The sequence below is a fragment of the Pristiophorus japonicus genome, chromosome 6, assembly GCF_044704955.1.
Source record: "Pristiophorus japonicus isolate sPriJap1 chromosome 6, sPriJap1.hap1, whole genome shotgun sequence".
Classification (NCBI taxonomy): domain Eukaryota; kingdom Metazoa; phylum Chordata; class Chondrichthyes; family Pristiophoridae; genus Pristiophorus; species Pristiophorus japonicus.
This window is the reverse complement of record NC_091982.1, coordinates 232,505,984-232,523,282: the sequence shown is the minus strand read 5'-3', so window position 1 is coordinate 232,523,282 and position 17,299 is coordinate 232,505,984. Positions and strand designations below refer to the sequence as shown.

The 17,299-nt window shown below is 44.9% G+C and overlaps 2 protein-coding genes across 15 annotated transcripts in view; one reads left to right on the top strand and one right to left on the bottom strand.

Annotated features, from left to right (window-relative positions):
- hps3 (HPS3 biogenesis of lysosomal organelles complex 2 subunit 1) overlaps positions 1 to 1,288 on the bottom strand; it is a 119,362-nt gene extending 118,074 nt beyond the window's left edge. For 6 of the 9 annotated variants that reach the window (XM_070883691.1, XM_070883698.1, XM_070883696.1 and 3 more), the window contains exons 1-2: positions 1,120 to 1,288; positions 636 to 929 (exon numbers count right to left, since the gene is read on the bottom strand). In XM_070883691.1, the coding sequence (XP_070739792.1) occupies positions 636 to 849 (214 nt within the window). In that variant the 5' untranslated portion in view covers positions 850 to 929; positions 1,120 to 1,288. Of the gene's footprint in view, positions 1 to 635; positions 930 to 1,048; positions 1,081 to 1,101 lie in introns of those variants that run through there. The other 3 variants (XM_070883693.1, XM_070883692.1, XM_070883694.1) reach the window with 3 other exon arrangements.
- Positions 1,289 to 3,394: 2,106 nt separating this feature from the next.
- LOC139265989 (transmembrane protein 145-like) overlaps positions 3,395 to 17,299 on the top strand; it is a 69,770-nt gene continuing 55,865 nt past the window's right edge. For 5 of the 6 annotated variants that reach the window (XM_070883689.1, XM_070883686.1, XM_070883688.1 and 2 more), the window contains exons 1-4: positions 3,395 to 3,579; positions 9,150 to 9,224; positions 10,825 to 10,902; positions 12,151 to 12,237. In XM_070883689.1, the coding sequence (XP_070739790.1) occupies positions 3,484 to 3,579; positions 9,150 to 9,224; positions 10,825 to 10,902; positions 12,151 to 12,237 (336 nt within the window). In that variant the 5' untranslated portion in view covers positions 3,395 to 3,483. The remainder of the gene's footprint in view (positions 3,580 to 9,149; positions 9,225 to 10,824; positions 10,903 to 12,150; positions 12,238 to 17,299) is intronic. The other variant, XM_070883687.1, reaches the window with a different exon arrangement.

The following is a 17,299-nucleotide window of genomic DNA, read 5'->3' as shown; positions in this document are numbered from 1 at the left end:
GTACAGAGACGATTCACTAGGCTGATTCCGGAGATGAGGGGGTTACCTTATGATGATAGATTGAGTAGACTGGGTCTTTACTCGTTGGAGTTCAGAAGGATGAGGGGTGATCTTATAGAAACATTTAAAATAATGAAAGGGATAGACAAGATAGAGGCAGAGAGGTTGTTTCCACTGGTCGGGGAGACTAGAACTGGGGGGCACAGCCTCAAAATACGGAGGAGCCAATTTAAAACCGAGTTGAGAAGGAATCTCTTCTCCCAGAGGGTTGTGAATCCGTGGAATTCTCTGCCCAAGGAAGCAGTTGAGGCTAGCTCATTGAATGTATTCAAATCACAGATAGATAGATTTTTAACCAATAAGGGAATTAAAGGTTATGGGGAGCGGGCGGGTAAGTGGAGCCATGATCTTTTTGAATGCGGAGCAGGCTCAAGGGGTAGATGGCCTACTCCTGTTCCTAATTCTTATGTTATGTTCTTAGGTTATGTTCCCACACGCCGCAGGATGTGCAGCCCACAGGACTGAGCTGCCCTGCCATCCCTCGAGTTGGACTTGGAACCATCAAGCAAAAATGAACTCTTAACCTTAGCAACAACACACCCAGCCGAGTTGATGAATTGGAAAAAGTCATTTACCTATTTCACTGTACGTTGTTTTCTGGACTTTCCCAAGGCTGGCGAAAGTACAGATGGGCTCACAGCCGGCCCCTGTAACGGTGAACGCTTCTATTTTGCAGCCAGCGGAGATAACGAAGAGCGCGTCTCTCCCGCAGCAGAAAGTGTCGGGCTGGTGCTGGACGGGGACGATAAGCTGGGAGGAGAATGGGTGACAATTGTAGACCCGCACCATGTCCAACACGGTCAGTGCTCACTGCTAGAGATCGGTGCAGAGCCAGAGACCAGGCGCCGGGTAGCTGGCCCTTTAAATTGCTAGGATCAGACGGAAAGAAGAAATGCACATTGAAGCATTGGCGGTCTTGTTCATCAAACACACTCTCAGCAAACAAACATTAGCCTTACCGGTGGAGATTTAAAATAAAAACACACACACAAGATTGCAATTTAATGCAAATTAACGCCTCATTTCCCAGACAATATTTACACTCAACAATTTATGCACCGAGTTGCAGTAACGTTATGTTCCTCCAGATTCACATCGTTGCATTGTTCCCTTTGCAGAGTCTCTTGTCGGGTTCTGTTGCTCCCGGACTCTCGGCCGAGACGGTGCCGAGTCCCCAGTATCGGAATGTCACAAACTCCGGACCCGCTTCCGCAACCATTGTCCCATCCTGATCCCAGCCAATTGCAATGGCCAGACCGCATCGCCCCGCCGTCAATCAAGCGTGGGTAGCCAATCGGGGTGGCAGACAGCGACGTCACCAATGTCAGAAACCACTTTTCAGGAACAAGAAAAAGCATTGAATGTGAAAAATAAAACTGTAATGGGAGCAGGAAGTGCTGGCAAACACTCGGCAGGTCAGGCAGCATCTGTGCAGAGAGAGACAGAGCTAACGTTTCAGGTCGATGAACTTTTGTCAGAACTCAAAAGAAGTTAGAGATTAAACAATTCAGGAGAAACCTCTTCACTCAGACAGCAGTGAGAATGTGGAACTCGTTACCACAGGGAATGGTTGAGACGAATAACATAGATGCATTGAAGAGGGAGCTAGAAATAGCTCCCTGAGGTGGCATGCCACTGTACGCTGCTCTCTCCAGTGGCCCCGACCTGCTGATGGTCTTTCAGGCCGGGACCGCGCCGATTTCCGGGCCGCCGCACGCTGCTCCCTCCAATGGCATTTACAGCACAGAAACAGGCCATTTGGCCCAACTGGTCTATGTCAGAGTTTATAATCCACAGGAACCTCCTCCCACCTCATCAACATATCCTTCGATTCCTTTCTCATGTGCTATTTCTCATCATCATAGGCAGTCCCTCGAAGCGAGGATGACTTACTTCCACGCCAAAAAAGGATGAGTTCACAGGTGTTTCAATGTAGGACCTAATATTCCAGATCCCGAACTACAGCTTGAAGGGTGGAAGATGCTTGTGTGTAGATTTTTTTAACGTGTGGTGACCGTTGCACACCAGCCACCACACGGGCTTGACAGAGCTAGGTCTTGGTCCAGTGGCAAGGATTACCCAAGACGACTGGAGACCAGCTCTGCTGCATAGACCTAGTGCGCACACATATCGCAGTGTGGGCTGGCCCGTGCTGTCCCTGGGCCCTCGCCTCTTCTGGGCCCCAATCACTTCCCTCTATAATCTCCCGCCACTCCTTCGCCCCTCCTGCTGTGCCTGCCCGCACTGCAATCAGCCACCTGGCTTTGTAGCCGTCGCCCTCCTGCAGCAGCATGCGCTACTCCCTGAGGTGGAAGCTGTTCCACCGTGCAAGACCATCAGCAGGCCATTGGAAGGAGCAGCGTGCAGCAGCCCAGCCAGGAATTTGGCACAGTCCCGGCCTGCAAGACCATCAGCTGGCCGGGGCCATTGGAGAGAGCAGCGTATGGCAGCATACCACCTCAGGGAGCTATTAGTAACTCCCTCTTCAATACATCCATGCAATTCGCCTCAAGCATTCCCTGTGGCAGCGAGTTCCACATTCTCACCACCTTCTGAGTAAAGAGATTTCTCCTTAATTCCCTGTTGGATTTATGAGTGACTATCTTATATTTATGGCCACTAGTTCTGGTTTCCAGATTATAAGTGCTTTTTGAGTACCGTTCATTTTTAAAACGTTCCATACATATTTGTGAGGATATTGAACATTCCTGCCATTAAGATATATTAACAGCATTAAGTTTACAGTGATCTGATGGGATTAAGGCCAATATGGGAACAAAACATTAACCACAACACACACTTCCGTATTGTCTCATTCACAAATCACATGCTGTCTTGTGATGGAAAAGTTAACCCGTCCCCTTCTTGTTATTGGTTCAAACTATTAGACCGCCCATCCATGTCTGGCTTGTTGAATGGTTCATCTACCTGTCCATCAGTAGGCAGCTGGTGCTGATTGGTTACCTCCGTTGTCAATCAAGAGGCGATGGCCGGGCAGGCGAAAAAACAACTTTTTTCTGCGATAAATTACAATGTCGGTTGTAAATAATAAGAATAAAAGGTAAATACGTAGTTGTTTTAAAAAATGATAGACCTAAAACTCGGATTATCTGAAACAGCTTCAGCTTTAAGCTATTTGACTGCTGATTGGTTGATCGCGCCATCAATCAACGGCGGCGGTCAACCAATGAATTAAAGGACCCGCCTCCTGGGCGTCACGCCCTTGAGGCGAGCGTCGAGGATGGGCGCGCTGCCGTGGAAGCGCGCACGCACACGTGGTCGCGGCGGTGCTGGGCGCGGCACGCACGCACGCACGTACGTACATGTGATCGGGATGGGAGCGGGGGAGTGTACGCTCACATCTAGTGTTCGGAAATTTGCTTCGCTGCCCAGCAGGTTCCGAGAGAGCGAGTGGATGGGCGGATGGGGCGGCGTGCGCTGTTATTGTGTACTTTGTCCATCATTTGTTCATTATTAGTTAGCGGGAAATACGAAGCAGGGAAACTAGAGACAGATAAGGTAACGTTAAAGTGTTTAATATTTAAATGTGTGGGTTGGGTAACGGTAAACTGCTGGCTGTCACGTGGGGCGCCTTCTGACCAAGGAATCACAACAACAACAACTTGAGGTGCCTTCTATACATCGTCCATGTCTCTGATCCATACAGGGCTGTAGTAATGCTCAACCTCACAGTCAACAAGCTCCCCGCTGGAGTGCAACTAAACTACAGAACCAGTGGGAAGCTGTTCAACCTTGGCCGTCTCCAGGCCAGGTCCAAGACCACCCCAACCTCTGTCGTCGAGCTACAATCGTCTGCGCACATTTGTTTTGAGTTATAACACTCTGGTGAAGCGCCTTGGGATGTTTTACTACGTTAAAGGCGCTTTATAAATGCATCATCATCATAGGCAGTCCCTCGGAATCGAGGAAGACTTGCTTCCACTCCGAAAGTGAGTTCTTTGGTGGCTGAACTCCAGGATATAGTCGATGTATTCACTGAGGCATATGAAAGCATAGGCCTTACGCGTAACATCTGTAAGACAAAGGTCCTTCACCAGCCTATCCCCGCCGCACAGCACTACCCTCCAATCATCAAGATTCACGGCGCAGCTCTCAACAACGTGGACCATTTCCCATATCTCGGGAGCCTCTTATCAACAGAGGCAGATATTGATGCGGAGATTCAACATTGCCTCCGGTGCGCCAGTGCAGCCTTCGGCCTCCTGAGGAAAAGAGTGTTTGAAGACCAGGCCCTCAAATCTACCACCAAGCTCATGGTCTACAGGGCTGTAGTGATACCTGCCCTCCTGTATGGATCTGAGGCATAGACAATGTATAGAAGGCACTTCAAGTCACTGGAGATATATCACCAACGATGTATCCACATGATCCTGTAAATCCCCTGGGAGGACAGGCGCGCCAACATCAGTGTCCTCGACCAGACTAATATCCCCAACATTGAAGCACTGACCACAGTCGATCAGCTTCACTGCAGGCCACATGGTTCGCATGCCAGACACGAGACTCCCTAAGCAACTGCTCTATGCGGAGCTCCTTCATGGCATACGAGCCAAAGGTGGGCAGCGGAAACGTTACAAGGACACCCTCAAAGCGCCCCTGATAAAAAGCAACATCCCCACTGACACGTGGGAGTCCCTGGCCGAAGACCGCCCCCGAGATGGAGAAAGTGCATCCGGGTGGGCGTTGAGCTCTTTGAGTCTCAACGCCGAGAGCATGAAGAGGTCAAGCGCAGGCAGTGGAAGGAGCGCGCGGCAAACCAGTCCCACCCACCCCTTCCCTCGACGAATGTCTGTCCCACTTGTAACAGGGTCTGTGGCTCTTGTATTGCACTGTTCAGCCACCAAAGGACTCACTTTAGGAGTGGAAACAAGTCTTCCTCAATTCCGAGGGACTGTCTATGATGATGATGCATTTATAAAGTGCCTTTAACGTAGTAAAATGTCCCAAGGCGCTTCAGAGGAGCATTCTAACTCCCAAAAAAATGTGGCTGAGAAATTAGGGCAGATGCCCAAAAGCTTGGTTAAAGAGGTAGGTTTAAAGGAAGAGAGGTTTAGGGAGAGAATTCCAGAGCTTATAGCTTAGGCAACAAGGTTGAGTGATTATAACCGGGGATGCTCAGGAGGGCAGAATTAGAGGAGTGCAGACATCTTGCGGGGTTGTGGGGCTGTAGGAGGTTACAGAGATGGGGAGGGGCGAGGCCTTGGAGGGATTTGAAAACCAGGATGACAATTTTGAAATCGAGGTGGTCCTTAACTGGGAGCCAATGTAGGTCAGCGAGCACAGAGGTGATGGGTGAGCGGGACTTGGTGTGAGTTAGGACATGGGCAGCCGAGTTTTGGATAACTTCAAGTTTATGCAGGATAGAATGTGGGAGGCTGGTAGGAGTGTGTTGGAATAGTCAAGGCTAGAGATAACAAAGGCATGGATGAGGGTTTCAGCAGCAGATGAGCTGAGGCAAGAGCAGAGACGGGTGCTGGAATGATGCTTGCATCCCAGTTGAGGACTTAAGTGTGTGATTTCTGCTTGTTTTAGGTAGAAGTTTGCAAGAAAGTATATACAGTCAACAATTGACCTATTTTTATGGAAAATAAAATAAAATCATTTCCCCTCTAATCTGTTTCTGCATATAATTCACAGGGATTAACAATACTAATGATAACTATTGTCGGCCCGTACTGATAATGGTTAGGTCATTATTTGTTTTTAATGGGACCCTGTGGTTAGTGGCTTTGTCAACTCTCTGTTGGGAGTGATAATTTAATAGTTTAACTACTCTTGTCATTGTACTCCATAATATCTGAAAGGAGCAAGTATGGTTGGATTTAGTTGATTACAAATCAACTGTCTATAACCATCAATCCCCCTTCTAAACATATATCCACCCTTTTAAAGATGTTGATTAATCTTAAAAAAATTGTGAATTTACCCTGAGTCTGCGAAAGTGCACCATATGCTCAATATTTTGGGAGGGGTCATTTTTTTCCTAATCTCTAACCTTTCTTGAGAAATTTGTATAAGTCTTCGCCGAATAGCTAGTTCTCCAAGCTTGTGTTTCAATCACATGCAATAAATGTCAACTGGATTGTATAAAGTTGCATTCAATTAATAGCTGGTACAGTTGTAGTGATGGAACTGGCAAGGAGATGAGAAAGGGTCAGAGATAAGAGATGGAAATAGAGTGGAAGAGGAATTAAGAACATAAGAGCATAAGAAATAGGAATAGAAGTGGACCATACGGCCCCTCGAGCCTGCTCCGCCATTCAATAAGATCATGGCTGATCTGATCATGGACTCAGCTCCACTTCCCTGCCCGCTCCCCATAACCCCTTATCGCTCAAGAAACTGTCTATTTCTGTCTTAAATGTATTCAATGTCCCAGCTTCCACAGCTCTACGAGGCAGCAAATTCCACAGATTTACAACCCTCTGAGAGAATAAATTCCTCCTCATCTCTGTTTTAAATGGGCGGCCACTTATTCTAAGATCATGTCCTCTAGTTCTAGTCTCCCCCATCAGTGGAAACATCCTCTCTGCATCCACCTTGTCAAGCCCACTCATAATCTTACACGTTTCCATAAGATCACCTCTCATTCTTCTAAATTCCAATGAGTAGCGGCCAACCTACTCAACCTTTCCTCATAAGTCAACCCCCTCATCCCTGGAATCAACCTAGTGAACCTTCTCTGAACTGCCTCCAAAGCAAGAATATCCTTTCGTAAATATGGAAACCAAAACTGCACGCAGTATTCCAGGTGTGGCCTGGTGGCTTTGCCATTCCACAACTAAAGAGGGAATATGGCTTCATGGGTATCTCAGCGATGGCAGGCATTACACGTTTCTACTTTTCAATGAACTGTTGCTGGGAGCTATTGCTCTCAGTATCCCGATTGTCAGGTGCCATTGAGTATGATAGCAATCTGTGAGAACTGCTGAGCAGGCTCCTACATGATGTAGTAGTTTGCATTTTATTCCTCAGATCTGAGGTTAAGGATATTTATACTTCATATTGATCATCTTTCTAAAGTGTTTTAATAAAATACAGTTTTGGACCAATTACAAGAATTTGTTTAGTCTGCAAAATAACGCATTGCTGCCTTAATATAACTCACAACTAGGATCACAGAGAAATAAAGTTTAGATGTGGAAATACTCCTACAAAAATGTCCAACAATGTGCAATCTGAGAGTTATCAGTTAATGGCAATACAGATTTCTGGTTCCCTGAACCATCAGCAAAGAGTGGTCCAATTGAATACGTATTTCATACATGTTTGACATGTATGCTTTGTTTTTGCAGTTAGGGAAAATTACAGTTCTGTATCTGTCACACTGTAGAAGAACCACTGGGAACTGATAAATTGGTGGGAATTGTCTGTGGTTCATAAATTAAGTACTGGTAGAAATGATGGAATTACTCGTATACTGATGTCCTAATGGTACAAGTTGTGGACAAGCAGAAATTTAATAGTGCCAAATGGGGAAAAGGCCGGAATGTGGGACTAAATTGGACCGCTCTTTCACAGAGTTGGCATAGGCACGACTTGTTCCCTCTGCCCCATGCTGCAAGATTCTCTGCATCTCTACATCCTAACACAGTCTAAGGATAAGGGGTAAGCCATTTAGGACCGAGATGAGAAACTTCTTCACTCAGAGAATTGTGAACCTGTGGAATTCTCGACCACAGAAAGTTGTTGAGGCCAGTTCGTTAGATATATTCAAAAGGGAGTTAGATGTGGCACTTAGGCTAAAGGGATCAGTGGGCATGCAGAGAAAGCAGGAAAGGGGTACTGAAGTTGCATGATCAGCCATGATCATATTGAATGGTGGTGCAGGCTCGAAGGGCCGAATGGCCTACTCCTGCACCTATTTTCTATGTTTCTATGTAACTCAAATAGAACATTATATGTTGGTTATCTTCAGAGATTAACCATGTAACCTTTTAGTCTGTCCATTTTGTACAAGCTCATTGATCTGAAACAATTATATGACCATTAAATGATTGGTCTCTGATATCCTTTTACAATTGGTTGCTGCAAAGTGTGTACGTAAAAGCAATCTGAGGTAAGGGTTCATCTTGCCTTGTGTCTGGCACTCCACTCTGCTCCAAGTATTCCCAGGGTACTTGAGATATTGACAGCTGCTTGCTTTTAAACAGTGTGATATTACGAGCTTCTGTGTCCCTACCCAAATGTGGTCTGGGACATTTGGGTAGGGACAAGGATCTGGAATAATTTTGCCAGCCTTTTGTAAATGATCTTCCAACTTGGTCATATTGGACGTGGAATTAGGAAATGCCACTTGGTGATGAGAACGTTGATGTGGTCTGTAATTTGACTTTAGTATTATTGTGGTGGTTTAACTCGCCTGAAGGGGGTTTCTGAATGATATTGCTACCGAGAAGCGAGTTCAGGTTTTGTACCCAGGAAGACGGAAGATAATTTCTGTGTCTGTCACAGGATTGGAGTCTTGAGCCTGTTTCCAGATCTTCATGGGAGGTAAGATATACAGAAACAAAGACTGCTGAGAAAATGTGTGAGAGCCAGAACAGTAGATATATAGAAACAGAGAGAAATAAAAATGTGTGATAAGAATACTAAAAGGGAGATACACTGGAAGGAGAGAGGGGCCTGGCTGCAGGTGATGACAGAAAACGTGAGGCATATGTAGATTGAGGGAGAGGAACAACAGAAACAAAAGGCTGAGGTAACCAGGGAGTCAGAGAGAATCAGACTGGGAAATGAGCAGAGTTAAAGGTACTGAAAGAGAGAGAGACATTTTATTTTGAGCACCACATTGAGGGATAAACTAGTATGAATAAATAAATATATCATTACTGATGGGTATAATAAAAGGTTACAGAACAATGCACTGTGGCACTGCAACTAAAAATCTGCAATTCATTTGTGTTCTTAACTCTATATACATCCTTGGTCAAGCAGCAGTGAAAATATAAGCAATGTTCATTAATTCATCTGGAATTGTATTTAGTTCAGAGCTTACATGAGATTTTCACAATATTCTCAAACAGTTCTATTTTATTGTAAATATCAATGCTTTATTTTTGTTTCAGAAATGGGTATTTTTGACCAAATTTTGTTTCCTGTCTGAAACAGGACAGATCAGCTACCATATCAGGTATCCCAAGGTAAGCTTTAAATGTAGAGCAGCCCCAGAGTTTTTGGTAGTTGGAAAAATGACAGACAATCCTCAGAAGTCCCAATTAAAAGATTTTGTTTGGTAGAATGGGAAAAGCCTATAATGGAATGTCTCGTTTGGCTGTCCATTCGATGTCCTTCCTGAGATACCAAGTGGAGAAATAAGCTGCCTCCCGCCACAGAGCTCAGTGGGCGGGTTAATGTGGCGTGTTCCACGGTCTGGGACTCATGGCCACAGTCACACTTCGGCTCGTCCCTCACCTTCCACGTGTGGGGCAGGTGGCCGCATCGTCCGTGTCCCGTGTGGATTGGGTGAAGTGCTGTGTCCACTGCCTTCGAGGGAGGGCGGAGCCAGGGATCTCAGCTGCTGGGTCAATGATGAAAAGATTGAGAAACTAACAGACCTGTTGATGGACTGTAATGTGTACTGTCTGGACCCACTAAAGATAGTTGAGGCAGTTTTGCATTAAATTGCTAGAGATTTAATCTTTTTTGTTTTATTGCTGTTATTTTTGAGTTCTACTCCATGTCTACTGAGTGAAGTGATGCGCAGGCCTGTGTAACTGAACATTAGAAGTTGTGCTGGAGTGGCTCTGATGAATTACTCTTATTCTCCCCCTTTATATCCCCACATTTGTGAAGAATCATCTGGTTATGGTCCTATAGTGTCTGCTCATACCTCTCCAGCGAGCTTTCTATTAACTGAGAATGTATCAGTGTACACAGTTGGTACTGTATGTCGTGGAATCTGGATGTGGATGGTAAGAGGATTGTGCCAATCATAGGGATTTCTGAAATGAAGGGGTAATTTTCAACTAACTGGATCCCATGGTTTTACATGCCGCTCCATATTCTTCTCCATTGACTTCAATGGAGTGTAAAATTGGCCATGATGTAAAACAAGCATTGCACCACCATTCAATATGATCATAGCTGATCATTCAACTTCAGTACCCCATTCCTGCTTTCTCTCCATACCCCTTGATCCCTTTAGCCGTAAGGGCCACTCCCTTTTGAATATATCTAACGAACTGGCCTCAACAACTCTCTGCGGTAGAGAATTCCACAGGTTCACAATTCTCTGAGTGAAGAAGTTTCTTCTCATCTCGGTCCAAAATGGCTTACCCCTTATCCTTAGACTGTGACCCCTGGAACATGCACAGAATACTAAGAATCATTGACTGCAATCCGCAGAGGATTTACTTTTAAGTTATTAGATTTGGGTTCCAAAAATATCTAAAAGTACTTTTTTAAGGGTGTCTCATTCACATACCCGTCACTTTTCCCAGTCAGAATGGTAGCAATTGAAACAGGCTTGCCAATACTGTTCAATGTACACTGCATTGAAAACAACCTGGAGTGATTTTTTTTTTTCTTCCTTCCGTCTGTGGTTGTAACCATGGGTGATATTATCAATTGCTGTGAAGAGTCATAGATGCAGCCCGTATCATAATACGTTATTGTGCAGAACAATTTTACACCAACTTGTACCCTTAAATTACCTGCTTCAGGTAAGGGGGAACTCTGAAAATAGTAACTCCAAACATTTTCATCATATTGTGTTTTTAAATTTTTATATTCCTTCTCCAGGAAAAACATAATGTGAATTTGCTGTTTTACTATGATGAAAAGACCCAATGGCCCTCGGTGTATAAGAATAGCACAAAGGTAGGTTTGGCAGCAAAACATAGCTTAATAAGCGCCATATTTGAGTATAAATTCAGAGGAAATAGTTTGCTGTTAATAAAGTAGATGGTTTCAGCAACTAATATAAACCGACAATCAGTAGTATGTACAAATCTTCAGCAGAGAATGTTAACTCTCTCAACCAAATCATGATGCACTCCAGCTCTGCTCCTGCTCTCCAGCCAGAATGCAGTTGGATGCTGCCTGCCCTTTGCCATGATGTGCCCTGTTGGGAGTGTTTGTTACTGGTTGGCTGTGCTTTCTTCTGCTGGCCTGAAGTGCATATTGGTCGTTCTAAACACAATGACAGCTGCACTTTCCAGACAGTGTTTCTAGTGTTTCCATCGCGCTAGAGTCTGTAGTTTTCACCCTTATTGCACCCCATTTTAGCAGTAACCACGGAAGTAAAGCACACGCAACGATCAAAAAACATTTGTACACTGCTTTCCATTTTACCAACAAATGCACAATAAGGTTTAAGTTCACATACAAGTGCCATTTGAATGAGTATTAAGATCACATGCCCAGCGGCATGTGATCAGGCTAAGTCAGTCTATTACTCATTTTTTATTCACTAATCAAAAATGCAATTAACCACATGTGGCTAATGCATTGGACAATACTATTCTTGAATCTAATATTTATACCACTTGTGTGTTTAAAAAGTAATTTTCCTTGAATTATTCCTCTAAAAGCTGGTGTTGTTAGATCATTGCAGAATAGCAGTGGTGAAGCTTCACGCATTGCTTCTCCTGCCTGTGGAACTTTCTCCCAGACAGTATCATTGGTTGGAATTTTGTGGAGCCAGGTTTTCTGGAGCATGTGACTGGCAATAGGGTTACCTCCATTACCCACCCATGTGGCCACTCTTTGTCCATGCCGAGACAGTACTGTCAGGAACAGTACAGCCAGCCTTGATCGAGCAGGAGTTATTGGCTAGGGTTCATGATCTGACTGATATTTCCCCTCCCTAGCGCAGGGTGCTGAGGCCAATTCTAGCACCTGAACCGCTGCTGCAGTGGACTCAATATAGACCAGCGAGTGATCCTGGCATCTTCCTATCTCTATGGCTCGGTTTCCATACAAAGCATCATACTTAACAACTAAGCCATTGGAAGAGCCTTGTGATACTTGCTAGGTCACTGTTGGCAATTTGTATTTGGAATTGACGTTGAATAATTATAAATTCTGCCATGCGTTATCAATTAATTCTGGAATGTATTTAATCAGGACTGCTGGAGTAAAGAAGCAGTGGCTGCTAATGGAAATAATCAGCTGTTGAACCTCACTCAAAGCTTTGTGCTATCTGGCTGCCAGGTATGTACTCAGTATCTATATATGTGTATTTGCACTCACTAAGGTGAGAATGCTACTGTGAGGGAAAGCAACATTTTTCATCATTTTTCTCCCTTGGGCCAAAAGGCATAGCATATTTAGAAAAGATAGAGGGGGGCAAAGGGGAGGTGGAAACAGAGAAACATAGAAAACATAGAAAATAGGTGCAGGAGTAGGCCATTCGGCCCTTCCAGCCTGCACCGCCATTCAATAAGATCATAGCTGATCATTCCCTCAGTACCCCTTTCCTGCTTTCTCTCCATACCCCTTGATCCCCCTAGCCGTAAGGGCCATATCTAACTCCCTCTTGAATATATCCAATGAACTGGCATCAACAACTCTCTGCGGCAGGGAATTCCACAGGTTAACAACTCTCTGAGTGAAGAAGTTTCTGCTCATCTCAGTCCTAAATGGCCTACCCCTTATCCTAAGACTATGTCCCCTGGTTCTGGACTTCCCCAACATTGGGAACATTCTTCCCGCATCCAACCTGTTCAGTCCCGTCAGAATCTTACACGTTTCTATGAGATCCCCTCTCGTCCTTCTAAACTCCAGTGAATAAAGGCCCAGTTGATCCAGTCTCTCCTCATATGACAGCCCAGCCATCCCTGGAATCAGTCTGGTGAACCTTCACTGCACTTCCTCAATAGCAAAACATCCTTCCTCAGATTAGGAGACCAAGACTGTACACACTATTCCAGGTGAGGCCTCACTAAGGCCCTGTACAACTGCAGTAAGACCTCCCTGCTCCTATACTCAAATCCCCTAGCTATGAAGACGAACATACCATTTGCCTTCTTCACCGCCTGCTGTACCTGCATGCCCACTTTCAGTGATTGATGAACCATGACACCCAGGTCTCGTTGCACCTCCCCTTTTCCTAATCTGCCGCCATCCAGATAATATTCTGCCTTCGTGTTTTTGCCCCCAAAATGGATAACCTCACATTTATCCAGACTATACTGCATCTGCCATGCATTTGCCCACTCACCTAACCTGTCCAAGTCACCCTGCCTCTTAGCGTCCTCCTCACAGCTCACACCACCACCCAGTTTAGTATCATCTGCAAACTTGGAGATATTACACTCAATTCCTTCATCTAAATCGTTAATGTATATTGTAAAGAGCTGGGGTCCCAGCACTGAGCCCTGCGGCACTCCACTAGTCACTGCCTGCCATTCTGAAAAGGACCCGTTTATTCCGACTTTCTGCTTCCTGTCTGCCAACCAGTTCTCTATCCATGTCAGCACATTACCCCCAATACCATGCGCTTTGATTTTGCACACCAATCTTTTGTGCGGGACCTTGTCAAAAGCCTTTTGAAAGTGGAGTATCTGTACTTACTAGAAATAACATAAAGGCAGTAGAAAAAAGTGAAATAGCTATCAGTAAGACAGAAATAGAATATGGATAGAGATAAAAGGTAATGGGCCAAAAATTGCGGGGCGGAGGCTTCCAACCAACATTTCTTTAACGAAAGTACCTGGTGGTTCCGGAGGAATGAACATTTGCGCTCTGAGACCTAAATGCGCAGCCCAGCGCAGAGGCCCACGTATTCCGGGAACGTATACGCATCTTGGGATCACATGTGCCTGGACCACTAATTACAGTGGAGTATTCTCATTCATCATAATGGGTGCTCCGAGCTCCCATTACTATCAATGAGAATGCCCCTAAAATCAAATAAAACACACATAAAAATTAAAAAAAACACTTCATTTTTAAAAAATGAATAGAAATTGCATTAAATTAAATGTTTGAGAAAAATTTTTATTTTTGAATGTTAAAATTTTTTTTCTAATAGTGTTAAAAATAAATTCACCTTAGTAGACAGGGTTTTTAATATAAAAATAAGGATTAAGATTTATTTTTTCTATCTATTAAAACTCTTATGCTGGTAAAAGCAGAGTTTTAAGGACATTTGCTGGGAGTTGGTCAAATAGCCCAAATCTCCACCCGCGAAGCCCCTTCTCCCGTGGATGCATGCGATCTGTCAAAAGATATTTTGACGATCGCAAGTGCCGGGTTCAGGTGCATGTGCTTCGTGCGCCTAAACCCGGAACTTGCGGGGCCTCTTCGGACACGTGTGCACATCGTACGCACCTGGAGAGGCCGCAATTTTAGTTTCTCTCTCCACAGATGCTGCCTGACCTGCCAAGTGTTTCCAGCATTTGCTGTTTTTAAGCTCATTTACATAATTTATCAGGGCATCAGATGGCGGAAGAACTCTGAGATCTATGGGCTATTCGGTATCAGCAGCTGCTAAAGGGCTTAAAGAAATTCCAGATTTGTTTTCAATACTGGGGAAAGCTGCCCCCCGCCCCCCCACAGCCAGTCACAAACCACCCTTCCTGTTTATTTAACAACCTTTCTTTGAAGAGCCTCCAGGGCAAAATGGCACTGAGCATCTGGAATTCTTGTCAAAAGCTCCAGGTGCAATATGAGGTTCCAGCAATGCAAGTTTTTCTTTCTTCCTTGGCCCTAACTTGTACAATGAGCCTCGTACCCAACCTGTTTCTTTAAAGGCAGAAAGTGCTTGGGGCCAGCACTGTGATGCTGTGCACATCAGGAACTAAGTAGTCCTTGGGCGTAATAACCTGCACCACCTCAGGCACCACTGATCACACCCGATGTCTGGGTACAATGCAAGTACATGTGTGAAGCCTTTATCTGTTTGGTAGTTCTAACTAAATCAGAAACTTGTTTGAAGTTAGTGGAGCAGATGTTGATCTTGTGTGATAGTGCAAATTGGGTGATAGGGAGTCGGCAGACCCTTTTACATCACTTCCCCATTTTTATTTGCATCGACTTCAGTGGAGATAAAAATTGGGTGAGATGTAAAATGAGCTGCCGATTCGCTGTTGCCCGATTTTACACTGTCGCACAATGTCACGATCTACCCCTTTTGCTCTCCCCTATATACAAGAAAAGTGAAAGATGTCAAATGCTGTATGGTAAAATACGTTGCTTTTTACAATGGAATGTCAAGCATAACTAGCGCAGTTGAAAAAATCTCCCCAATTTATTCTTTACCAAGTATTCCCATGTGCAGCTCATTTGGTGTCCTCTCCTTCTGCTTTTGAAAGTGTCGTCTGTGTACTCTCTGTAAACAGCCTTTTTGTAAATTCCTCCAATCCTTGTCTCTCCTCTTTCAAAAAATACCACAGCATCTCGTACAAGAACGCACGGCAATTAGTGATGATTACATTACTTGCTCCACTATATTTTTGTCATGCTGTTTTTCACCTGCCCGCCGCTTTCTGCTAGGTCGCGCTCTGTTCTTTCGATGAGAAGCTAGGCAGACATGTGAGGCCATCAATTCTGAGGAGAAGCGGATACTCAGCCCACTGTGACTATGGGGGTTGAGATTCCTCCTACTGCACAGACATGTAGAAGCAATTCTATAATATTCCGTGGCTTCCAGACAGCCACCGAAAGGGGCGTGGGTTTCTTTGGAATTCTCATGGAATAAAGGGAGAACACTGATAGTACAGCTGGTGTTACATCAAAGGTTTGTGTAAAATTGAGGGGTCTAGACAAAGTAGATAGAGAGAGATTATTCCCATTGGTGGAAGGGTCGAGAACCAGAGGACACAGATTTAAGGTGCATGGCAAAAGAACCAAAGGCGACATGAGGAAAAACCTTTTTACGCAGCGAGTGGCTAGGATCTGGAATGAATTGCCTGAGAGGGTGCTGGAGGCAGACTCAATCACTGCTTTCGAAAGGGAACTCGATAAGTACCTGAAGGAAAACATTTGCAGGGCTGTGGGGAAAGGGCGGGGGAGTGGAACTAGCTGAAGTGCTCTTGCAGAGAGCTGGCATGGGCTCGATGGGCCAAATGGCGGCCTCCTGTGCTGTAACCATTCAATGATTCTATGAAATTCTCCAGCAAATAGCAACATGCCATTCATAACCTTGATTCTCCGAAACTCCTACATGCTCATCCTCTTCCTTCTCCACCTCCCTCCATTCTCACTGTCATAGAATCCTGGGGCTGATCGGGGAGCGGCAGTCAGGAAATCATGCCCTACTCCCCATCCCCATCAACTAATTTAAAATGGGGCGGAAGATCATGGCGTCACTCAAGTTGAGCTTCTGTTTCCAAATCTGTTTTCCCAAAGAAAAGAACCTGCCAGGTGGTGTGTCTGCTCTGAGGGTGTGACTGGATCATGAGACCTACCACACTTGGGCGCCCTGAGACCTGGGCAGGTGAGACACACTCTGGGTGCTGTCCAGTGTTTGGGCAAGGTGGGGGAGACACACGGTCCACAATGAGGTTATGGACCAGAAGAATAATCCAAAGGCCTTCAACACAATATCATAACGGATGTCTAGAAATTTGTCTACAGTTCCTTTCCCTGGCATTTAAAAAATGTTTTAATAGTGCTAAAAATAAAATTACCAGCTTTTTACAGGCGTAAGGGTTCGAAGGACATTCGCTGGCAAGAGTTGGGCAAATAGCCCAAATCTCCGTACACAAAATTTGACAAATCGCAAGTGCCGGGTTCAGGGGCCTCAACCTGGAACTTGCGGGGCCTCTTCGGGTGCATGCGCACATCGTATGCACTCGGAGAGACCGCAATCTCACGCCAATAAAGGATCAATCACGCTAATAGGGGTAGTCTACAGACCATCTAATAGTGGAAAACAGTTGTTATCAAAGGAAAATGAATAAAAACACACAAAACAATAATCTTGGGGGTTTCAACTACCCTGAAATTAATTGGCCAGAAGAGATAGGTAAAGGGGATAAGGTAATGGAGTTCCTACAATGTGTACAGGACTCCTTTCTAACCCAACACTAAGCCGAACAAGGGAGGATTTGCTATTGAATCTATTAATGGGGAATGAACCAGAGCAGATAAGAGAAGTAAAAGTAGGGGAACATCTAGGCAATAGTGACCATAATATAATATGATATGAAGGACATAAGCATGATGAGGACCAGGGCAAAAGATTGGAGAAAAGCCGATTTTTATGGGGCTGAGAATAGAACTTGGGGACAATAAAATGGACAACCAATATTGGCAAACAATGATGTAA